The sequence below is a fragment of the Chiloscyllium plagiosum genome, chromosome 7 (assembly GCF_004010195.1).
Source record: "Chiloscyllium plagiosum isolate BGI_BamShark_2017 chromosome 7, ASM401019v2, whole genome shotgun sequence".
Classification (NCBI taxonomy): domain Eukaryota; kingdom Metazoa; phylum Chordata; class Chondrichthyes; order Orectolobiformes; family Hemiscylliidae; genus Chiloscyllium; species Chiloscyllium plagiosum.
Window position 1 is genome coordinate 35,203,863 of NC_057716.1, and position 25,403 is coordinate 35,229,265.

The following is a 25,403-nucleotide window of genomic DNA, read 5'->3' on the forward strand; positions in this document are numbered from 1 at the left end:
CTCCAGGTAATGTAACATGTCCAATCCACCTAACCAGCACATGGGGTCATAAGAGTCAATCAGCATGAAAACAGACTCTTCAATCCAACCACTGCATACCATAACATAATTCCAAACGAGACTCATCCCACCTGCCTACTTCTGGCCCATATCCCTCCAAACCTTTCTCACTCATAAGTCTATCCAAATGTCTTTTAAATGTTGAAATTGTACCCTATCCACTATCTCCTCAGGATCTTTGGACTATGGGAGGAAACTGGAGTACGCGCAGGGAACTCATAAAGACATGGGGAGAATGGTCAAACTCCATACAGTCGCTGAAGGTTGGAATCAAACCCAGGTCTCTGGGCTGTGAGGCAGCAGTGCTAACCACTAAGCCACCATGCTACCCGACACGGTGTATAGTTCTGGTTCCCATACTAACAGAAGGGTATGGAGGCTTTGGAGAGGGTAGAGAAAAGAATGTTGCCTGGTTTGAAGGGTTTAACTATGAGGATTAATTAGACAAACTTGGTTTGTTTTGACTTGAATGTTAAAGGATGAGGGCAACCTGACAGAAGTTTACAAAATTATGAGAGGCAAGGATAATTGGAGACTTTTCCCCAAGATAGAAATGTCAGTTACTAGGAGATACAGGTTTAAGGTCAAAGGGGGTAAGTTTAAAGGAATTCAGAGAATCAGGTTTTTTTTTAAACTGAGAAGGTAGTAAAGTACTTGGAACGCGCTGAAAGATGAGGTGGTGGAGACAGATACAATAACAATGTTTAAGAGGTATCTTGACAGATATATGAATAGGCGGGGATTACAAGATGTGTAGGGGCAAAAGGATTTTAGTTTAGAAAGGCATCATGTATCAATGCAATCTTGCTTGGCCGAAAGGGCCTGTTCCTAAGCTGTACTATTCTTTGAGGTTGAAAAGAACATCCAACAGCTAAGAGTCAAACAAGGTGACCAATACAGAATGAATTCACACTAAAACAGAGTGCAGAAACATCCACGGCATGAGAATATGATCTTATCTCCCTTATTTGGAAGGACGAGAGCCTGCCAGAGGGTCTCCGAGATACTGCAAGTATGATCTTCTTTGAGAAAAACAAGAAGATTGATTGCAGTAACTACAGAGTGTCTCAATGCTGTCTGCCACAGGAAAGGTCATTGCAAACATTCTCACTAGTCTCTGCCCAGCTCCTATCAGAGTCAAAGTGTGGAGTCCATCCAACAAGAAATACAGTGGACATGACCTCACAGTAAGATATGTCCAAGGAAAATGCAGAGAGCAGCATCACCCTTGACTCATAGCCTTCTTTAACTTCACAAGGGCCTTTGACTCTGTGGAGCATCTATCTCAAATTTCACTGCTCAGAGAAATCTATCGCCAGGTGTGAACTCTGACTGTCACCAGCAGTTTCCACCAGACCCAAACACATGCAGGCTGGGGTCAACCAGGGCACAAATACTCCCCTCCATTTTCCTCACTGCAACATTCTACCCCATTCCATGATGCTTCCTGCTAAAGTAGAGCTTCTCTAAAGGATGAGCAGGAAACTGTTCCAGCTACATCATTTCCAGTCTAGAACCAAGACCATTCCAATCTATGCCACTGAACTGCAGGATGCAGATGATACTTGAGCTCCAAACCATTATCAATGTAGTCATGGCAGTGCAAGAGAGAATGGTCCTGAGGTTAAATATCCAGCAAAGGTCCTCTACCAGGCTGCTCCCCCTGCCTAACCCTGCCTCCAACTATCAAGGCCCAGGGAAATGCGCTGGATAATGTGGATCAATTCTCATTCCTTGGGAATCTCCTGTAAGTGAGGGCAGATATTGACAATATAATTCAATATCTCTTTCAGTGGGCAGCACAGCCTTTGACCGTCTGAGGAATAGAGCAGTTGATGATAATGACCTCAAAGCTGGCACTAATCTCAAGATATACAGGTCAGCAGTGTTAGCAGCCATCTTGGATGAGACATAACAATGTGTGTCAAACACCTCAAACTCCGAGAGAAATATCACTGACAATGACTCTGCAAAATCCTGCAGGAGAGCTGCTCCAAACACCAGTATCCTCTCACAGACCCCAACATCAAGGCACTGTTCTCAGTCAGTCAATCAGCTGTGTTCGACAGATGACATTGCCGCATGCCTAACTTCCAAATCATGCTCACTGCTCCATGATCTGTCATGGCAAGCAGTTAGCAGGAGGGCAATGAAAATACTTTGAGTGTATCCTTGAATCAAGTTTGCTCTCAAGTCTTCCTGACTCATGGGAGTCTCTTGCCTAGGAACGCCCAAACTGGAGAAGATGCATCCGTAAAGGTTCGGTTTTGAAAATCTCAATCAGGTCCAGGTGAACGACCAGCACAAACAGCGGAAGAAATGTCTGAAAACACAGCATCATTCCCACCCACTTCTTCAAACACCGCATGTGTGCGCATTCAGCGTTGGAGTATTGTCACCCCTGGACTCCACTCTCCTCACCTCAAGAGTGCAAAAAACAGAGTTGGAGTGTTTTCCTGGGAAGAGCGGACTGTATGCTCCAACCCAGACAATTATTGTGAAAAATGTTTATGCATTTAACTGGTCATCTCACTACAGGAAGGTGATAGCACTGGAGAGGATAGAGGAGATTCACCAGGATGCAGCCTGGGATGGAGAAATTGAGCTATAAAGAGATAGGCTCAGACTGTTTTCTCTACAGCAGAGATGACTGGGAAGACTGATTGAGGTGTATAAGACAATGAGGGGTATGAACAGGCTGAATAGAAGGCAGCTGTTCCCTTTGGTTGAGGGGCCAATCACGAGACAGCATAGTTTTAGGATAAGGGGCAGGAGATTCAGAGGGGATTTGGGAAAACATTTTCACTCAGCGGGTGATGGGAGTGTGGAACGCACTCTCTGGGAAGGGAGTGGAGGCCAGAAACCTTACGAGCCTTGAAAAAATATTTCAATGGGCACTTCAAATATCCCAACATTTAAGGATATGGGACAAGTGCAGAACTTGGGATTAGCACACTTTTAGCAGTATTTATGTTAGTGCAGACTCAAGGGGCTGAAGGGCCTTTTCCATTTGACTCCTTGAGCCATCATTAGGATTCATGGCTGAACATCAGGCTCAATATCCTCATCTTGATCTCCCCGATGTCCTTTGATTCCTTTAGCCACAAGAGCTCTATCTACCTCCTCCTTGAAAATGCTATTAGAGCATAACATTCTTGTGATCAGAGTAACATGCAGTTTGCTCTCCAAACCTATGTTGTACCTGAACAATAACTTCTTGCAGTTTGTGTAACAGGATTCCCATATCTCTCTGAATACTATTATTCACTTGTCTCCTGCATTCTAAATAATATTTTGCCTACCTATTCTTCATGTAAAGGAGACATTTCCAAACACCCACAATTATACAATATTTGCCACCAGTTTGCCCCATCACTAATTCATCTACATCATATTACATTCGGCTCACAAGTTTCTTTCCCAAGTAAGTTTGTACTGTCGGCAAACTTTGGTATATTACACTCAAAGGCTCCTCAAAGTCGTGGATTTAGTTTGCATACTATTAAAGTACAAGTAAAGCCTCATAGCCTTGACTGGTTACAGTTTGCAAATCCAGAAATGACCAGTTTGTTCCGATCCTGTTGCTTGTCTGTTAACCAACCCTCATGCAATGCTCATACATGCCTCAATCCCATCAGCCTGAATGTAAAACTATTTACCACCTGAAAATCCCAAAACAATACATCCACTGGTTCTCCATTACCCACTTTCCAGTGAAGCCCTGACAAAAAAGTTCTGGCGTTTTCAAACACCATTCCTTTTCATTCTCTTGCAATTTTCCAAGTAATTTGTCACCATTATTAGCATGAGGTAAACTAGCCTTTTTATGGCTCAAAATCCCACAATTCCTGGTATATTTGTTGTCTTGTCTAATTTGACAACAATAGACAATAGGTGCAGGAGTAGGCCATTCTGCTCTTCGAGCCACACTGCATCTGTTATAACAGCTCTGTCATTTCCTGATTCACCATTCTAATTCCTTTTGTCTCAGATGTAAAGGACTCACAATAACAATCACTACTCTCTTCATTTATACAAAGCTTAAAAAGTCCTCAAAAATCTATTTCCTACTACGTGGTTCTCCGTCGATTTTTCCCACTTTATCAATTCCTTAGTCACCTTTAGATGTTTTCAAAAAATGCTTTCAATTCTTGGAGCTAATCTTTTTGGCAATGACATAACCTGCTTCTTCTAACCTAATGCTACCCTGACTTTCACTCGTTCGCTATGGCAGTATCACTTTGTTCCGCGGAATTTTAGCCTCCCAATATCTGACCTTACCTGAGAGATTCGGAAATACTCATGGGCGTGTTGGAGACAGGCCATGAATTCCGGAATGTCCTGAGCTCCTGCCTGTATCAATGAAAAGTGTCACAAGTTAGCAGACCACCTAAAGAATCAAAGAAAATTCCCATGTCTAGTGCCAAGAGACAGTACCATCAATGCCCCGCCCATGGGGCGGGGTCAGGATAAATAGACCAGGCAAAAAAATTTGGTTTTTCTTTGTAGAATACCTGCAACGTTGGAGTTAAATACTTACATGTGAACAGGGGGTAGAAGGAAGCATTTGACCTTGTGCCGACTCTGCCATTCAATAAGATCTTAGCTGATCGAATTATTTTACATTTCCACATACCTCGTTAACATTGCTCATCAAAAATCATTTCCTCTCTACCTTAAGAAAATTCAAAGGCTCTGCTTCCACCAACGTTTGCCGAAGTGAATTCTAAAGACTCACAACCTTCTCAGATCTGTGGGCGGCACGGTGGCGAGCACTGCTGCCTCACAGCGCCAGAGACCAGGGTTCAATTGTCGCCTCAGGCGACTGACTGTGTGGAATTTGCACGTTCTCCCCGTGTCTGTGTGGGTTTCCTCCGGGTGCTCCGGTTTCCTCCCACAGTCCAAAGATGTGCAGGTCAGGTGAATTGGCCATGCTAAATTACACCGTAGTGTTAGGGAAGGGGTAAATGTAGGAGTATGGGGGGTTGCGCTTCGGCAGGGCAGTGTGGACTTGTTGGGCCGAAGGGCCTGTTTCCACACTGTAAGTAATCTAATCTAAAAAGTGATTTTGCTTCATGTCCTTTTTATTAAATCAAAATCTGCAGCATTATGTGCTAGTGTTTCAGCAAGAGGCCACTTCATTGAAAGAAAACAAAATACGATCTACCAAAACAGGTCTCAGCCTGGGATTGGATTGTTTCATATTACGATTAGCTGAGATCACAACACATTTCGGAGTGGGTTACTTTTTGGAGGGTTGATGTGAACTTGTTAAGGACAGCGCAGTGGCTCAGGGGATAGCACTGCTGCCTCACAGTGCCAGGGACCCAGGTTCAATTCTACCCTTGGGCGACTGTCTGTGTGAGTTTGCACATTCTCCCTGTGGCGGCGTGGGTTTCCTCCAGGTGCTCTGGTTTCCTCCCACAGTCCAAAGATGTGCAGGTCAGGTGGATTGGTCATGCTAAATTGCCCAATAGTCTCCGGGGGTGTGCACCCTTGTTGGATTAGCCATGGGAAATGCAGGATTATGGGGATAGAATGGGGTGCTGGGTCTGGAGGGGATGCTCGCCAGAGAGTTGGTGCAGATTGATTATGCCAAATTGACTCTTTGAGGCAGCACGGTGGCTCAGTGGTTAGCACTGCAGCCTCACAGTGCCAGGGACCCAGGTTCGATTCTGGACTTGGGTGACTGTCTGTGTGGAGTTTGTACATTCTCCCTGTGTCTGCGCGGGTTTCCTTCCACAATCCAAAAATGTGCAGGTTAGGTGAATTGGTCATGCTAGTTGCCCATGCTGTTTGGGAATGTGTTGGTTTGGTGCATTAGTCAGGGGTAAATACAGAGTGGGGGAATGGGTGGGTTACTCTTTGGAGGGTCAGTGTGGACTTGCTGGGCCGAAGAGCCTGTTTCCACTCTGTGGGGATTGTAATCTCAAATCTCATGTTCCATTTGAATGATTACATAATTGTGATAGTGTGCGTGCGAGACAACTGTTAAGGGAATGGGGAACGATGTCACCCTCAGAAAAGAACATGTTTGGCATACATGTATGCCCACTGTGGGCCTGAGTCTGAAACAAAACAAAGTTGTTGACAAACGGGTGAAATGGATACAAAGAATTGAGAAGTAATTCCCACCTGATGGCATATTTAAATGCGATTGCACAAAACAATTGGCAGAAACTTTGAGAAAAACAAAAACGAAAAGGAAACCAAGACACCAGGTTTTGGTGCTGCATTTACTGTTAACTCTTTGTGGCCTGTATTGAGTGTACATTTGTTTGGTGGTGGTTAAATGTTATCTGGTGTAATATTTGTTTTTTCATTCCCTGGAACTCGAGATCCGGGAATGTTTTGTATTTAGTTTGCATTTTGGGAATCCAGGATCCAACACGATCTGTGCCTGTACCAGTGCAGAACATGCATGGTTAATGTAATGTCCTTCTAAGGGACTATCAGTAAAGCAAAATCTGCAACAAAGTGTTGATTTTAAAAATTGGCTCATAAAGCTTGGTAAAAATTTACCTCTTGGAATTGGAATTTATCACATTTGGGATTTCATTTCCTGGCCACAGTGAACTACCAAATATTGTTTTAACATGTAAATTAACATCTTTAATTCTGGATGATACGATTTTCTCATTTGCAAATGTACTTTGTGAAAATTGGAATTTTGGAAATGTAAGCCTGTTTGAACAAAATTCTGGTGAAATGTTCTAAAATCTTAGAAAACTGATGAGGATGTGGTGGCATTACGTTGAACGATATTTGGGTTTTGAAGGAAATGGGGGAATCTCCAATCCCATTCCCCTTTTGCATCAGTCACAACAGCAAGCATGGAGTTGACAATCCCAGATAAAGGACTGCTCACATTAATCCCTCTAACGTTGTATTTTTGGGAAACTCTCGCACTGATCTTGTGGCCAATGCAGCAATCACAAAACAGTTTGGGACTGTGGTACACCCATACATTGCCCCTTCTGCCCGTGATAATGTTCTCAAGGGAAGGGGCAGAATGATCACTTTTCAATCAGAATTCAGCACTGCAAAACAATCTGCCTGGAAGATTGCAGTATCTGTCCAACAACTGAATGGCTTATGGGTGTCCCACCATGGCTGCGTGGTAGCACCCTCTGCCTTCTTACCCTGATTTGCCCGCATGTGTCACCACTTTACACATGCAGGTAAAGGGAGTGCAAATGGTATTGTACAACAATCTTGACATGCACCAGGCTTTGTGACTACAGCTGAAAACAATAAATGCCAAATGTATGGAATGTGAAACATTTAGTACAGGAAAAACTCTAAGTGTTAAGCCTGCTTCACAGCCCTAACCATGGGGCCCCTTTGCGCATCTGCAAATGGACATTATTCGAATGCTTAAATACGTGGGTTTTAGTTATGCATTAGTTACTTTAGATGCATTCTCCAGGTGGGTGGAAGCTTACCCTACTGGAAAGAATGATGCCAGAACGTTGGCCAAGATCTTGCTGTGAGACTTTGCACTCTGTTTCGGACTGCCAGAACAAATATCAAATGGCAAAGGACTGACTTTTACAGGACAATTAGTTAAGGAACTGCTTAAAGAGCGACAGAGAAAACATCACCTGTCTTGCCCATATCACCTCACTCAACTGAAGCAGTAGAAAGGCACAACAGAATTAAAAAAAAACAAAGAAACAAAGCTATGTGGGGAAACCAGCTGGAATGGTCAGAAACACAACCTACCATACTTATGTTAATAAGATCAAGTCCTAAAAGAGTAATGACTCTGTCCCCTCATGAAATAATAATGGGTGACCAATTAGACTGCCAATAAATACTCGATGTACTACCAAGCAAATGAACATCCAAAGCATGGATGAAATCCTATTGAATTATTGTTTGACCTTAACTAAAATCTCTTAATGCCTTCCATTCACAGGTAGTGGAAGCTCAAAAAGAAGCCATTAAGGAAAGCTGCCACATATACCAACGTGTTTGTGAAATTGTTCCGCCAAAAGATCTGTTTGGAATCCAGGTGGGAAGGGGCATACCAAGTACTATTGGTGACACACACAGCGGTGAAGATAGAAGGAAAGCCCATGTGGATCCACGCATCACCACACTAAGCCAGCACCAATGCCAACCCGAGAGTGGCCAGATAAAGCAAAGAACACCCAAAGACTGTTACCCTGAATGCTTAACAATTGCATTACTGTTAAAAATGCTTGGGAGATTGCTATCTGTTCTTTACATGACCTTAAGTGCCAGGTTGATCCAGCCCAAGTGTCTGGGCCAGATCAGTTTTATGAAATTTTAAGAACCCCTTGGAACACCTAGTTGCAAGGTTGCGCTATTCCTATGCAGAAGCCCATAAGAAAAAACAGCTGCGGAATATTTGATGTGTACCCATCCGTTGAACATGAGTGAGATACAATCTGTTTTTGATAAGGTCGCATGGAGAGAGAGGGGTTGTGGGAGCACACCCCGAAGGGGGACCACATCTATGATTGCTTCTGGGGTTGGTATAAGCCCCATCACAACATGATGCAGAGATCCTCACAGTTCCAGATGACCTTCCGAATATTGCTATTGCAACACCATTGGAATGGGACCGTTGTTCGGTGATAGGACCTATAACCAATATACTACAGCTGAACCCCCAGTTTGGCAGCAAATGGGACTTATAGGGTATGTGGGGACAGGGCATTCCCTTGGCTGCCAGGGCAACCTGTCTCTTATTTCAGAGTATCGCCACTCCCTAAACCATGGCAGGGATACTGCTACTCAGGTAAAGTGATCCCGCAGGTGTACACTATACTGCATTTGACCGTCATAAAGCCATTAAAAACAATGTTCATGGAATTACAGTGACACCAGTGGACAAGGGCTCTGACAGATTGGGCCTGGTACATGTCCCTTATGTAACCACACCAAGATGTATGCTGGTTCTCCAGAGGGGCCATACTGTTATACCTGTATAACAGACAATTCTGAGAATATCTCTGACCTTACCCATTCATATTCAGGCCCAGGCAGAGCACATTTGAAAAGCTGGTCAATCGTTAAGGCCTTGGCCAACAGGGGAAATTGGGTAAGCTCAATTGTTCAGTGGTGTATCAAGGTACTGTTTCTGATCGGGCTATCACAGCCCTTCGCATGGCTGTGTAAAAAAGCTACAACCCAGGGTCACGGTCCAACAGGTGATTATACCCAGAAGATAAGGATGTAGAATTCCAAAGACTGACTCAGGTTGAGTTCTAAGGTTGTCCTTTCAGGACAAAAAGGGAGTAGTGTGGAAGGATTCAAAAATGGGGCTATAAGTTATTCGAGAACAGGGACACTAAAATGTGCAGCTAAACACATAGACAAGGTAGGGTTATACAAACCTGGTTCCACTTAAGCAAAGAAACATGTTGCCTAGCACGTATGCAAGCTAAGGTAGCTTATCGCGACTTCTCCCTTTTGAACGAGACAAGAGGATCCGTAAACCACATTCAACCTGTGTTACAGAAGCTTGAGGTAAATGATGTAATGCTAAGTGCCACATACCAAAATTTGAAAATCAATATGCAATTGGTCAATAAGAAACAACCAATATATGATTGACGTATATGTGTTATGGAAATATGACTGGTACTGCCAAGAGGTAGAGTCACCAAGCGAGGGCGACTGTCGGCCCCGTAAGGGTGTGTGTGTGTGTGTGTGCGCGCGACAAAACACAATGACAGATCAATTTACAGGATTGGTGTTGTGGTGCAATGAGAACAACCTCTCTCTCAAAGTCAGCCAAACTAAAGAATTGATCATTGACTTAAGAAAGAGAGGAGGAGAACATTCCCCTATCCATATCAAGAGAACGGAGGTTGAGGATGAAAAGCGTCAAGTCCCTCAGAGTGATGATAACCAACAACCTGTTCGGGACTTCCCATGCAGATGTGACAGTCAAGGCGGCATTACAATGCCTCTTCTTTCTCAGGCGGCTCAGGAAATTTGGCATATACGGAATGACACTCACCAACTTCTACAGATGCACCATTGAAAGCATTCCGTTCTGAGTGCAGAATGGCCTGGTATGGCAACAGCTCTGCCCAGGATCGTAAGAAACTACAGCAGGTGGCATGCTGTAGTTTCTTACAGACCATCTGGGAAGTCAACCTTCCATCCATGGACTCTGTTTACGTGGCTGGCCGACACTGAAAGGCTACCAACATCATCAAAGACCCATTGCACCTCGGTAATAATCGCTGACAACCTCTTCCTTCAGGCACAAAACACAGATGCCTAAACACTTGCACCAGCAGGTTCAGGAACAGCTTCTTCCCGGCCATTATTAGACTGCTGCATGGACTCTCCAGCCTCAAATAACACTGATCTTGTCAATGTTGATCTCGCCTAGTGCAGGTCCTGTGCAATGTAACCTATATGCCTCTGTTGAAGTGTTTTTGATCTATACTATGATCTGCTTGCACTGCTTGTAAACAAATCTTTTCACTGTACAGTATTTTGGTACATGTGTCAAAAATCAGTCAATCAATCAAAGGGAATCATGGGCCAATCCATAGCAGATGGACTGCAGTGTTTCAAGAAGGCAGCTCAACGCCACCGTCACAAGGGCAATTAGGGACAGGCAATAAAAGCTGGCCACTCAGCGATGCCCACATTCCACAAATAAATAGAGGGGAGAAAAAACAATATGGGTATCGGAGATCAGGACTATTTTCCGGAGGGGTACTAATATCCTGGGCGGAAGGTTTAAACTAACTTGGCAGGGGTATGGAAACCAGAGCTATGGATGAGAGAATGAGGTAGCTGGTGAACAGACTGATATAGCATGCAGAAAATCTGTGAGGAGGGATAGACAGTTGACAGGGCAAAGTTGCAGTCAGTGTGATGGGTTGAAGTGTATCCATTTTAACGCAAGAAGTATTAGGAATAAGGGTGACAAACTCAGAGCATGGATCAATATTTGGAACTATGATGTTGTGGCCATTACAGATACTTGGATATCACAGGGGCAGAAATAGTTGTTGGATGTGCCAGGGTTAGATGTTCCAAAGGACTAGGGAGGGAGGTAAAAGAGGTGGGGGAGTGGCATTGCTAATCAGGGATAGTACAACAGTTGCAGAAAGGGAGGTCGTCGAGAAGGGTTTGTCTACTGAGTCAGTACGGGTGGAAGTCAGAAACAGGAAAAGAGCAGTTACTTATTTGGGAATTTTCAATAGTCTCCCCAGTAGCAACAGAGACACGGAGGAGCAGATTTTGGAAAGGTGCTGAAGTAACAGGGTTGTTGTCACGGGTGACTTCAACTTCCCTAATTTTGATTGGAATGTCTTCAGTGCAAATAGTTTGAATGAAGCAGATTTTATCAGGTGCATCCAGGAAAGATTCCTGACTCAATCTGTAGATAAGTCAATGTGAGGGGAGGCCATATTCGATTTGGTGCTGGGCAATGAACCAGGTCAGGTGTCAGATCTCTCGGTAGGGGAGCATTTCGATGATAGTGATCACAACATCCTTACCTTTACTATAACCATAGAGGGGGATAGGAGCATATGGTATCGCATATTTAATGGGGGGAGGGGGAATTACAATGTTTTTAGGTAGGAATGGTGCAACATAAATTGGGAATAGATATTCTCTGGGAAATGCACGACAGAAATGTGGAGGTTATTTAGGGGGCACTTGCTGTGAGTGCTGGATAGGTTTGTCCCATTGAGACAAGGAAGGGATGGTAGGGTTGAAGGAACCTTGGATTACAAGAGATGTGGAACATCTAGTCAACAGGAAGAAGGAAGCTTACTTATGGTTGAGGAGGCAAGGATCAGACAGGGCTCTAGAGGGTTACAACATGGCCAGGAAGGAACTGAAGAATGGACTTAGACGAGCTAGAAGGAGACACAAAAAAGCCCTGGCATCAGGATTAAGGAAAACCCCGAGGTGTTCTACACTTTATGTGAGGAACAAGAGGATGGCCAGAGTGAGGGTAGGGCTGATCGAGGGTAGTGGAGGGAACTTGTGAGTGAAATCAGAGGTGGTAGGGGAGGTCCTCAATGAATATTTTGCTTCAGTAGTCACTAGTGAGAGGGACCTTGTCATTTATGAGGACAGCGTGCAACAGGCTGATATGATCAAACAGGTTGATGTCAGGAAGAAGGATGAGATGGAAGTTTGAAAAACATGAGGATAGATAAATTCCCCTGGGCCAGAAGCTATATACCCAAGGTTACTACGGGAAGCGAGGGAAGAGATTGCTGTGCCTTTGGCAATGATCTTTGTGTCCTCACTGTCCGCTGGAGTAGTACCAGATGATTGGAGGGAGGCAGATGTATTGCCTTGTTCAAGAAAGGGAATAGGGATAATCCTGGGAATTAGTCTTACATTGGTGGTGGACAAATTATTGAACAGGGTTCTGAGAAACAGGATTTATGATACTTGGGAAAGCATAGCTTGATTAGAGAGTCAGCATGGCATTGAGGGGGTCAGGTCATGCCTCTCAAGCCTTACTGAGTTCATTGAGGATGTGACAAAACACACAGTGATGAAGGTAGAGCAGTGAATGTGGTGTATATGGATTTTAGCAAGGCTTTTGATAAGGTTCCCCATGGTAGGTTCATTCAGAAAGTAAGGAGGCATGGGATACAGGGAAATTTGGCTATCTGGATACAGAATTAGAAGACAGAGGGTGGTAGAATGGATTAGATTTCATTACAGTATGGAAACAGGCCCTTCGGCCCAACAAGTCCACATCGACCCACCGAAAGCGCAACCCACCCATACCCCTATATTTACCCCTATACCTTAGCATGGCCAATTCACCTGACCTGCATATCTTTGGACTGTGGGAGGAAACCGGAGCACCCGGAGGAAACCCACGCAGACACGGGGAGAACGTGCAAACTCCACACAGTCAGTCGCCTGAGGCGGGAATTGAACCCGGGTCTCTGGCGCTGCGAGGCAGCAGTGCTAACCACTGTGCCACCATGCCCCCCACAAAGGTAGTTGATAGAAAGTATTCAGCCTGGAGCTCTGTGACCAGTGGTGTTCTGCAGGGATCGGTTCTGAGACCTCTGCTCTTTGTAATTTTTATAAATGACTTGAATGAGGAAGTAAAGGGTGGGTTAGTACTTTTGCCGGTGACATGAAGGTTGGTGGAGTTATGGATAGTGTTGTAGGTTGCAACCGGACATTGACAGGATGCAGAACTGGGCTGAGAAATGGCAGATGGAGTTCAACCTGGAAAAGTGTGAAGTGATTCATTTTGGAAGGTCGAATTTGAATGCAGCTTACAGAGTTACAGGCACGATTCTTGGCAATGTGGAGGAACAGAGGGATCTTGGAGTCCACGTCCATAGATCCCTCAAAGTTACCACCCAAGTTGATAGAGTTGTTAAGCAAGTGTATGGTGTGTTGGCTTTTGTTAGAAGGGGGATTGAGTTTAAGAGCCGCGAGGTTATGCTGCAGTTTTATAAAGCCCCGGTTAGACCATGCTTGGAATATTGTGCTTGGCTCTGGTAGCCTCATTATACAAAGAATATGGAAGCTTTAGAGAGGGTGTGCAGGAGATTTACCATGCCTGGACCGAAGGGCATGTCTTATGAAGAAAGGTTGAGGGAGCTAGGGCTTTTCTCATTGGAGCGAAGAAGGATGAGAAGCGACTTGATAGAGGTGTGTAAGATGATGAGAGGCATAGATAGAGTGGATAGTCAGACCCTTTTTCCCAGGACGGAAATATCTCTCACAAGGGGGCATAGATTTAAGGTGACTGGAGGAAGGTTTAGGGGAGATGTCAGAGGTAGGTTCTTTACACAGAGAGTGGTAGATGTGTGGAATGCTTTGCCAGCAGTGGTAGTAGAGTCAGATACATTAGGGAATTTAAGCAACTCTTGGATAGACACATGGCTGATAATAAAATGTAGGTTATATAGGTCAGTTTGACCTTAGAGTAGGAAAGACTGAAGGGCCTGTACTGTACTCCACTGTTCTATATTCTATTAGGCCTGAAGTCCTGAACTCTGCTCAAGGAGAGTTTGAGTCACTTTATTTCCTTTCACATTGAAATTAAATATTGAAGATTTAAAGATGGAACTCATACGCCAAGAAGGTCTTTTGTAGGTCACAGCACAGGAGGTAGCTATTTGGCCTATCCTGTCCGTGCACAAACTCAGGGAAGTCATTTTCCTTGTGCCACTTTTGATTTTCATGAGATGAAAAGACAGTAATTCCTGCTCAGCCCCAACTACTTTTCAACTCAGTGGTTTGCCAAGCTATATCAGAGGACAATTAATAGTCAGTCACATTGCTGTGGGTCTGGGGTCACATGTAAGCCAGTCCAGGTAAGGACAGCAGATTTCCTTCCATAAAGGACATCAGTAGAACCTGGCAAGTTTTAAAGACAACCAGCAGTGGTTACTTCACCATTTGATCAGTGAACATGCGCCCTTTACAGAATGATGCTGTGGAAATAATAATGGGGAACCAGAAAATGGTATTGGAGTTGAGTAAATACTTTGCACCAGTCTTCATGTTAGAAGGTACTAATAGCATTCTAAGAATATTTAATAATCAAGGGGCTAAAAGGGTAGAGGAAATAAAAACAGTAACTATCACAAGAGAAAAAAAAAGTGGCAGGGAAACTAAAGGTGCTAAAGCCCTGTACCTGATGGGACACATTTTTGGATATTAAAAGGAAGTACTGTGGAGACGGTGAATCCTCAGATTGGAAATGTTCCAGAAGATTGGAAAATTGCCAATGTAATACCTTTAATTAAAAAGGGAAGGAGACAAGAAAACAGGTATCTTTGGCCAGTTATGTTGATGTCTGGTATTGGGAAAATGTTAGAATCTATTTTAAAGGATGTAAAAACAGAGTATTTAGAAATCTATAATATGATCAAGCACAGTCAACATGGCTTCATGAAGGGGAAATTGTTCATGACAAACTTATTCAAAGTCTTTGAATAGGTAACAAGCAGGACAGATAGAGGCGAAGCAGTGGATGTTAATATTTGGATTTTAGGATAGAATTTGATGAAGTGCCATTCATTGCACTAATTAATAAGGTAAAAGCCCATGGTGTTGCAGTTAGTACATGAACATGGATAGAGGGGACTAGCTAACTAATAAAAGACAGAAACTCAATCCCTCTGCTAATGAAAGGGGGGCATTTCCAAATTGGCAACCTGTAACTAGTGAAGTTCCAGTGTTCAGTGCTGGGGTCTCAATTAATTACAATTTATATTAATGGTTTGGATGAGGGAAGGGACCACAAGATACAAGAGCACAAGTAGACCATTCTGCCCATCGAGTCTGCTCCACCATTCAATGACTGATCTGATAATCTCCAACTCCACCTTCCTGCCTTTTTCTCATGCCCCTGGATTCCCTTATTACGTAAAAAGCTAACTCAGCCTTGAATATTATTGAACAGTCCTCTACTGTTCAATAAAATCCCAAGGTAAACCACCTCTTAAGAGAAGAAATACCTCGTCATATGGGCGCCCTTACTCTGAGATTGTGTCTTCTGGTTCGTGACTCTCCCAAACAAGGAAAGAACATTTCTGCATCCACCCTGTTGGGTCTCCTAAGAATATTGCGCATTTCAATAAGGTTGTCTCTCATTCCTCTCAACTCCAATTAATACAGAACCAATCTACTCAACCTCTCCTCATAAGACAGTCTCTCCATACCCAGTATTAGCCTAGTGAACCTTTTCTGGACTGTGTCCAATGCCAGTATATCATTTCTTCAATAAAGGGGCTGAAACATGCTTGCAGTAGTCCAGCTGTGGTCTGACTAGTGCCTTGTACGACTTTAGTAAGTCTTCACTACTATTATACACTAGTCCCTTTGAAATAAAGGTTACTATTCTATTTGCCTTCTTTATTACCTGCTGAACTTGGATGATGACTTCCAAATCCCTCTGTTCTATCCCTTTCTGCAACTTTATAAAGAGATAAATAATATTCAATTCCTCGATTGTTTCTGCCAAAGTACATATCCTCTCATTTTCCCACATTATGTTCCATCTACTAACCTTTTTGCTCACTCACTTAGCCTGTCTATATCCCTTTGCAGTCTCTTCCTTACCTCAACTCTTTGTCTTCTATTAGTTAGATAATCCATGCTAATATACTACCTTCAACACCATGGGCTTTATCTTATTAAGTAGTGTAATGTGTGGTACCTTATCAAATGCTTTCTGAAAATCCAAATATATTATATCCACTGCTTTCCCTTTATCTATCCGGTTTGTTACCACCTCAGAGATCCTAATAAATTTGTCAGGAATTATTTTCTCTTCATAAAGCCATGCTGACTCTGCTTGATTGTGTAATGACAGTGCATTAGAAATCTACAATATGATATCCTTGATAAAAGACATTTTCCCAATAAGAGATGTTGAGCTAAGTGGCTTGTGATTACTTGTTTTTGTTTTGTCTCCTTCAATGGTTAAATAAAGGCCTTATACAAGCAGATGTCTAATCCTCTGGATGTTTCCAGAATCTCAGAATTCTTGGAAAGTTACGACCAAAGAGTCCATCATCTCTGTAGCTACTCACCTTAATATCCTAGAATACATCCCAACAGATCAAAGAGTTATCAGTCATTAACACCTTTACTTTCCCTAGCACATCTTCTCTGGGAATAGCTATTCTATTTATTTCCTCTTCTTCTTTCGCCCATTAATAATTTAGTGTTTTTGGAATGCTATTTGTGTCTTGCACTGTGAAAGCTGATGCAAAGTATTTATTCAACTCCTCTGTCATTTACTGGAACCCCCTTATTCTTTCCCTGGTTTTCTAAGGGACCTTTGTTAATGTTGACCCCTCTCATCATTTTATTATATAAAAAGAAGCTCTTGCTGTCAGTCTTGATATTGCTTGCAAATTTACCAAAGTTATTTTCTCCCTCTTTATTTTATTTTGGTCATCTTTTGTTGGATTTCAAAATTTTCTCAGACCCCTGCCTTACCACTAATCTTTGCCAAATTGTATGCTTTTTTTAAAATCTAATATTATTCTGAATTTCTGTCATTAAGGTTTGGCTTTCCTTACTAAAATATGCCTTTGTTGCGAGCCATGAACTATTTTCTTAAAAATATCTTCCACTATCCCTCAATTGTCTTTGCTGTTAAACATCTTTCCCAGTCCACTCCAGCCAGCTCTACTCTCATTCCTTTGTAAGTGCCCTCATCTAAATAGCACAGTTGTTTCTGACCCAAGTTTCTCCTACTCCAAATGAATGTTAAATTCTACCATTTATGGTCACTGTTTCCTCGGGGATCTTTTGCTCTAACGCCACGTATTAAACATATTAATGTCACCAGATCTAAAATAGCCTGATCACTGATTGTATCCACAACATATTGTTCTAGAAAATTGTTCCAAATACATCCTATGAATTCTTCCTCAAGGCTACTATGTCAATCTGATTATTTCAATGTAGACAAGGATTAAAGTCACCCGTAATTTATGTACTGACTGTTACAGGTCCTTATGATCCTGATTCACTCTCTGTCCCCTCACCTTGGGGGTCTATGGACTACTCCTAACAGTGTCTTCTTTCCCTTTTTATTTCTTATTTCCAGCTATATTTATATCTTTCATTTCACAATCATTTCTTGCTATTGTATTTATTCCATCCCGTACCAACAATATTATCACATTACCTTTTCCTTCCTGGCTGTCCTTTCAAAATGTTACATACCCCTAAATATTTAGTTCCCAGCTTTGATGTGCTTGTAATCATGTCTCTCTAACAGCTATAAGGTCATACCTGTTAACCTGCATTTGCATTGTTAATTCATTTATTTTGCTCAGAATAATATGCACATTCACGTAAACGGCTATTAATTTGATCTTTTTTTTAAACCAGTATTCCCTCCTTTGACTCTATTACTGCTGTTTTGACAATGTTTGTACACTCTGACCTACCTGTCCCACTCTGGGTATTGTTATCCAAAGAGCTGCCATGCAATGCTGCCATATCCTCTTGCCTTTTCAATCTTTATTTCCCCGCTCTCAAATTCTACCACGCCCCCAACCCCCATCCCCTTAATTAGCTTAAAAACCTTCTTCCGAGCCCTAACTATTCTTTTCCCCAGGACACTGGTGCAGCACAGTTTAAGTGAATCCCATCCCACCAAAACAGTGCTGGTGCCAATGCACTATGAACCCATTCAGTCCACACTAACCTTGAGTCACGCATTTAACTCCTTGACTTTAGTTATCCTATTTGTACATGGCTCAGGTAGTAATCCAGAGGTCATTCCCTCAGAAGTTATGCATTTTAATTTAAGTTCTAAATGTTCAAAGTCTTTCAGTGGAATCTCCTTTCCAATCTTACCAATGCTTTTGATTTCAAATGTAAATGACGATGACTGGATCTCTCCACTACCTTCCAAGTTCCACTCCAGGCCTGAGGAAATGTCCTTAACCTGGGGAGGCAGGTTCCTTGATTTTAATCCCCAGGTCCTTGTCACACCTACCTCACACCTAAGCCACCCAGACTCCAGCACTCTTTGTTTTAATTTCAGGTGAATTGCGTCTGCAGTATTTTGCTTTTATTACATTGCAAATTTACTCCTGCGGTTGGATAATCTCAGCTGAGTTACCTTGCAGGCCTCAGGATAAGTTTGGGAGGAGAGGAAATTAGAAATTACAAGCTAAATAAATCCAATAACTTTGTCATTCCTTGTGATAACTAAATCATTCATTCATGAGCCTCAATAAATGCTCCAATTTAGGGGTAATATATTCGATATGAAAGAAATGCTACTTTTATATGATTCTTGGTTGCTCACCTCAAGGTAGGCCTGGACAGCAAAAGCTGTATCCCACAGCTGTGATCCATTGGTGCCCTGGACGGAGATACAAATTATTTAAAATATTTCTGCAAATGCCCAATACAGAGAATTAACTGCCTCTCAGTGAACGCCAAGTACAGAGAGTTCAGTGTTTCTCTGAATATCCACAGCAGAGCATTTAGTGTCTCTCTATGAATACCCATTATAAAGTGGATACCAAAGTCCACATTATTCACCACATCCAGTGTCGAGATTAATGTTGTCCCATTATAAAACCTCAGTGCCAATTAAACCAAGCCGTTAAACCAAGGCAGCTGAAGTGTCATAGTCTCACCCCGTAGAGAGTCCAATCCACCCCTTCAAGGGTCTAACCTGTCCTGGAGGTCCTCCTTTTCTGGTGTATCTACCTACTCTAAGATCAAGGTAACCGACATACCCAATATTTTACTATCATCCATGTGCCTATCCAAGAGTCGTTTAAATGTCCCTAATGTATCTGACTCTACTACCACTATTGGCAGTGCATTCCATGCACTCACTACATTCCACAGAGGTGTGAATAACCTAGCTTTGACATTCGCCTAAATCTTCCTCCAATCACATTAAAATTATGCCTCCTTATGATAGCCATTTTTGGCTATTCACACCTCTCATCATCTTGGTGTGGAGGTACCGGTGTTGGACTGGAGTGGATAAAGTTAAAAATCAGACAACACCGAGTTATAATCCAACAGGTCAAAGAGCAGCACTCTGAAAACTAGTACTTCCAAATAAACCTGCTGGAACTATAATCTCATGTTGTGTGATTCCCATCATCTTGTACACCACTATGAAGTCACCTCTCATCCTTTTTCTCTCAAATGAGAAAAGCCCTAGCTCCCTCAACCTTTCTTCATAAGACATGCCCTCCAGTCCAGGCAACATCCTGGGCAATCTCCTCTGCACCCTCTCCAAAGCTTCCACATCCTTCCTATAATGAGGCGACCAGAACTGAACAAAATATGCCAAGTATGGTCTAACCAAGGCTCTTTGGAGCTGCAGCATAACCTCACGGCTCTTAAACTCAATCCCCCTGCTAACGAAAGCCAACACACCATCTGTCTTCTTAACAACCCTATCAAATTAGGTGGCAACTTTAAGAGACCTATGGACGTTGACTCCAAGATCCCTCTGTTCCTCCACATTGTCAAGAATCCTGTCTTTAACTCTGTATTCTGATTCAAATTCGACCTTCCAAAATTAATCACTTCACACTTTTCCAGGTTGAACTCATCTGCCATTTCTCAGCCTAGCTCTGCGTCCTGTCAATGTCTGGTTGCAACCTACAACAGCCTTCCACACTATCCATAACTCCACCAACCTTGGTGTCACTGGCAAGCTTACTAGCCCACCCTTCCACTTCCTCATCCTAGTCATTTATAAAGATCACAAAGAGCAGAGATCCCAGAACAGATCCTTGCAGAACACCACTGGTCACTGAGCTCCAGGTTGACTACTTTCCATCAGCCACCACTCGCTGTCTTCTATGGGCTAGCCAATTCTGTACTCAGCCATCCAAATTACCCTGTCTCCCATGCCTCCTTACTTTCTGAATGGGCCTAGCTTGCGGAACTTCTCAAACGCCTTGCTAAAATCCATATACACCATATTCACTGCTCTATCTTCATTAATGTGTTTTGTCATATCCTCAAAGAATTCATTAAGGTTTGAAGCCATGCTGACTACCTCGAACCAGCTTTGATTTTCCAAATAATCATAAATCCTCTCTCTCAGAATCTTCTCCAATAATTTGTTCAACACTGACATAAGCTTGAATGTTCTGTAATTCCCAGGGTTGTCCATTTCTTGAACAAGGAAATAACATTTGCTATTCTTCAATCATCTGGTACTACTCCAGTGGACAGTGAGGGTGCGAAGATCATAGCCAAAGGCTCAGCAATCTCTTCTCTCACTTCCTGTAGTAACCTTGGGTATCCCTTCTGGCCCAGGAGACTTACCTAATCCTCATGTTTTTTTCAAAATTTCCAGCACATCCTCCTTCTTAACATCAATGTGTTTGAGCATGTCAGCCTGTTTCACGCTGCGCTCAAAAATGACATGGTCCCCCTCACTAGCAACTACTGAAGCGAAGTATTCATTAAGGACCTCCCCTACCACCTCCGACTCCAGGTACAGGTTCCCTTCACTATCCCTGATTGGCCCTACCCTCACCCTGGCTATCTTCTTGTTCCCCACTTAAGCGTAGAATGCCTAAGGGTTTTCCTTAATCTACCTTTTTCATGACCTGTTCTAGCTCTCCTGAGTCCATTCTTCAGTTCCTTCCTGGCTACTTTGTAACCATCTAGAGCCCTGTCTGATCCTTGCCTCCTCAACATTAAGTAAGCTTCCTTTATCCTCTTGACTAGATGTTCTATATCTCTTGTCATCCAAGTTTCCTTCACCCTACCATCCCTTCCATGTCTCAGTGGGATAAACTCCAGCACTCGTAGCAAGTGCTCCCTAAATAACCTCCACATTTCTGTCGTGCACTTCACTGAGAGTATCTCTTCCCAATGTATGCTTCACAGTGTCGAAAGTGTGGTGCTGGAAGTGGGCAGCAGGTCAGGCAGGATCCAAGGAGCAGGAGAATTGATGTTTCAGGCATAAGTCCTTCATCAGGAATGCCAGAAATGTGGAGTCTCCTGCTTCTTGAATGCTGCTTGACCTGCTGGCTTTTCCAGCACCACACTTGCGACTCTGACCTGCAGCATCTGCAGTCTCCACTTTCTCCTTATGCTCCACAGTTTCTGCCTAATAGCACTGTAATTCCTCCTCTCCAACTTAAATATTTTCCCATACTGTCTGCTCCTATCCCTCTGCATGACTATAGTAAAGGTCAGGGAGTTGTGATCACTACCACCGAAATGCTCTCCCACAGAGATCTGACACCTGAACTGGTTCGTTGCCAAGCACCAAATCGAATATGGCCTCCCCTCTAGTTGACCTATCTACATATTGAGTCAGGAAACCTTCCTGGACACACCTGACAAAGTCTGCTTCATCCAAACTATTTGCACGAAGGAGACTTCAATCACCCACAACTACAACCCTGTTATTTCAGCACCTTTCCAAATTTTGCTGTCCAATCCGCTCCTCCATGTCTCTGTTGCTATTGGGGAGTCTGTAGAAATCTTTCAATAAAATGCCTGCTCCATTCCTGTTTCTGACTTCTACCCATAAAGACTCAGTAGACAAGCCCTCTTTGACGACCTCCATTTCTGGAGTGATGATACTACCCCTGATTAGCAATGCCACTCCCCCACCTCTTTTAGCTCCGTCCCTATTCATTTTGAAATATCTAAGCCCCGGAACATCCAACAACCTGTCCTGCCCCTATGATATCCAAGTCTCCATAATGGCCACAACACAGTAGTTCCAAATACTGATATAGTCACTAAGTTTGTCACCCTTAATCTTGACATTTCTTGCGTTAAAACTGACACACTTCAACCCATCACACTGATTGCAACTTTGCCCTATCAATTGTTTATCCTTCCTCACAGACTCTCTGCACGTTGTCTCTACCTATTCACCAGCTACCCCATCCTCTAATGTATAGCTCCGGTTCCCATCCCCCTGCTAAATCATCCCAAAGAGCGCTAGCAAACCTCCTGCCCAGGATATTGGTACCCCTCCAGTTCAGGTACAACCCGTCAAAAAGTAGACTCTGTCACCTCAGCAGGAAATGCGAAGAGAGGGGTTATGTTACTCATTCAATATGTCATAAATCATATGACAGCAAAACATCACCAGGGAGCTGCAAGTTTTTTTAACCCACAGAATCAGAGCCCTTCCCCCTCCAGGGTTCCATGAAGTCAAAAAGGAATTTAGAAACAGATTACCTGCATCTTGAGTCCATCGAGGCCAAGCCTGTGAAATTAACATTAAGATGATAAGATTGCAATGATCTGGAGGTTGTTTGAATGCTGGTAAAGTGATTGGTGAAATGCTAAAGTCATCAGCAGTATTTGCAATACCCAAAAATTCATAACACATTGCTCACTATTGTCTGGTCAGTTTTGGCTGGTTAATATCTTTGTTAAGGTTAAGAGAAACAAGAAGTTGATATTAATTACCTGAGCACATAAAATTCGGGAGAAACTGTGACATTGTGCTGGCATGAGAGGGCAAAGAATGAGTAAGTCAATAAACTCTCTCCGCATGGTAAAACAAGGCTGAATCAGCACAGTTTTGTTAAGGGGAGGTCATGCCTAACAAATCTTCAACAATTTATTGAGGGGGGAATTAAGTAAATTAGACAAAGGTGAGCCAGTGGACTTGATCTACTTGGATTTTCAGAAGGCCTTTTACAAAGTGTCACAGAAGAGGCTGTGAAACAAAATAAGACACCATGGTGTTTGGGGTAAGGTACTGGCATGGATAGAGGTTTGGCTGACTGGCAGAAGGCAGAGAATAGGGATAAAGGGGTCTTTTCAGGATGGCAGAGACTGGTGAGGTTCTTCTGAGGGCCATTTTGGGACCACAAATATTCACACGATACATTGATGATCTGGCAAAGGAACTGGAGGTATTGCTAAATTTGCAGATGGCACAAAGATAGGTGATGGAGCAGGTAATGTTGAGGAAGCAGGAAGGCTGCAGAAAGACTTGGGCAGTCTGGGAGAGTGGGCAAAGAAGTGGCAGATGGAATACATTGTCAGAAAGTTTGAGGTTGTGCATGGGTGCAGACTATTTTCTGAAAGGGAAAAGCTTTGGAAATCTGAAGGATTAAGGGATTTTGGAGTCTTTGTTCAGGATTCTCTTACAATTAACAGGCAGGTTCAGTTGACAGTTAAGAAGGCAAATACAATGTTAAAATTCATTTCAAGAGGACTAGAAAGCAAATGCAGAGGTGTACTGCTGAGAAAATACAAGGCTCTGGTCAGACTCCATTTGAAGTACTGTCGAGCTGTTTTGGGCCCTGCATCTAAGGAAGGAGGTATTGTCTTTAGTGACAATTCAGAGGAGGTTCACAAGAATGATCCCAGGATGAAGGGATATGAGTCATATGAAGAGCAGTTAAGGACTCTGGGTCTGTATCCAATGGAGTTTAGAAGGATGAGGCAGGATTTGATTGAAACTTACAGAATACTGAGAGGCCTGGATACAGTGGACATGGTGAAGACGGTTCCATTATTAGAGAGACTAGAACTCCAGGGCACAACCTCAGGGTGAAGAAACGACTCTTTAGAACTGAGATAAGGAAGAATTTCTTCAGCCAGACTGTGGTGAATCTGTGGATTTCATTGCTACAGAGGCCAAGTAATTGAGTGTATTTAAGACAGAGATAGATGGATTATTGATTGGTAAGGAGATCAAAAATTAGGAGGAGAAAGCAGGAGAATAGGGTTGAGAAATATATCAGCCATCATCGAATGGTGGAGCTGACTCGATGGGCGAATGGCCGAATTCTGTTCCTACATCTGACCGCCTCTCCACAAAGAAAAAGTGCATATCTTGATTTCTATTTCATCAATCAGGCTGGAGTCCATTAGCATTGCCAATTGCGACTGTAACATTAAGACTCAGGCATAGAATCACAGAATTCCTACAATGCGGAAGCAGGCCACTCAGCTCATTGAAACAACACCGACCCCTCCGAACTGCATCCAACCCAGACCCACCACTCATACCTTATCCCTGTAACTCTGCATTTCCGATGGCTAATCCACTGAACTTGCACATCCCTGGACACTATGGGCAATTTAGCATGGTCAATCCACCTAATCTGCACATTTTTGGATTATGGGAAGAAACTGGAACACTGAAGGAAAGTCATCCACAGGGAGAATGTGCAAATTCCACACAGACAGTCGCTGGAATTGAACAGGGTCTCAGGCACTGTGAGGCAGCAATGCTCACCACCGAGCCACCGTACTGCCCAACCAAAATAATTATGCAGCAAAATAGTGAGAATGCTGGAAATATAGGCCTGGCAGTACCTGTAAGAATTAATGGTCTGCATTTGGTGCATCTTGCCTTACTTAGCCATGAAAGATAACCTGTGAAAGTCACACAAAGTGATGAAATCTCCCATGAGCAAGACAGAGGTCAGGAGGGGCTGGTAGTGTTAGGATATCAGTTAGGCTCATTAACAGGCTAAGTTTGTTGAGGAGACTTTGGGAGGCATGAAAAAGCCATCTTGACTGAATGGGAGCTTCTCTGACAATGGTTAAGAGGCCTGTTGGATCGCGTTCCGACAGAAGGTCATCAGTCTGGAATGCAACTGTTTATCGCTTCCTAACAGGCATGTAGGTATATTCTACATTTGCATTCTGATATCCAATTATGTTGCCCCGTAAATAGATCCACATCCGACATGAAGGGTACCCTGGTACGAGATTACAGAAGTCAACATAATCACTGTGACAGACTTCAGGTTGAAATGGTTGTTGGAGACTGCATCCAGTAGTATGAATGCAACGTTTCCAAAAATTGTTCAGAGGATGCAGTTGTCATTCAGTGTGTGACATTTTATTGCCCATCCCTAGTTTCCCCCGCCGAAGGCAATGTAGCA

General features: G+C 43.1%; 1 protein-coding gene across 3 annotated transcripts in view; it reads right to left on the reverse strand.

The window, feature by feature from the left end:
- lss (lanosterol synthase (2,3-oxidosqualene-lanosterol cyclase)) overlaps nucleotides 1-25,403 on the reverse strand; it is a 100,941-nt gene that overhangs the window by 46,989 nt on the left and 28,549 nt on the right. For all 3 annotated transcript variants that reach the window (XM_043693429.1, XM_043693430.1, XM_043693428.1), the window contains exons 11-13: nucleotides 22,729-22,756; nucleotides 18,845-18,901; nucleotides 4,342-4,413 (exon numbers count right to left, since the gene is read on the reverse strand). In XM_043693429.1, the coding sequence (XP_043549364.1) occupies nucleotides 4,342-4,413; nucleotides 18,845-18,901; nucleotides 22,729-22,756 (157 nt within the window). The remainder of the gene's footprint in view (nucleotides 1-4,341; nucleotides 4,414-18,844; nucleotides 18,902-22,728; nucleotides 22,757-25,403) is intronic.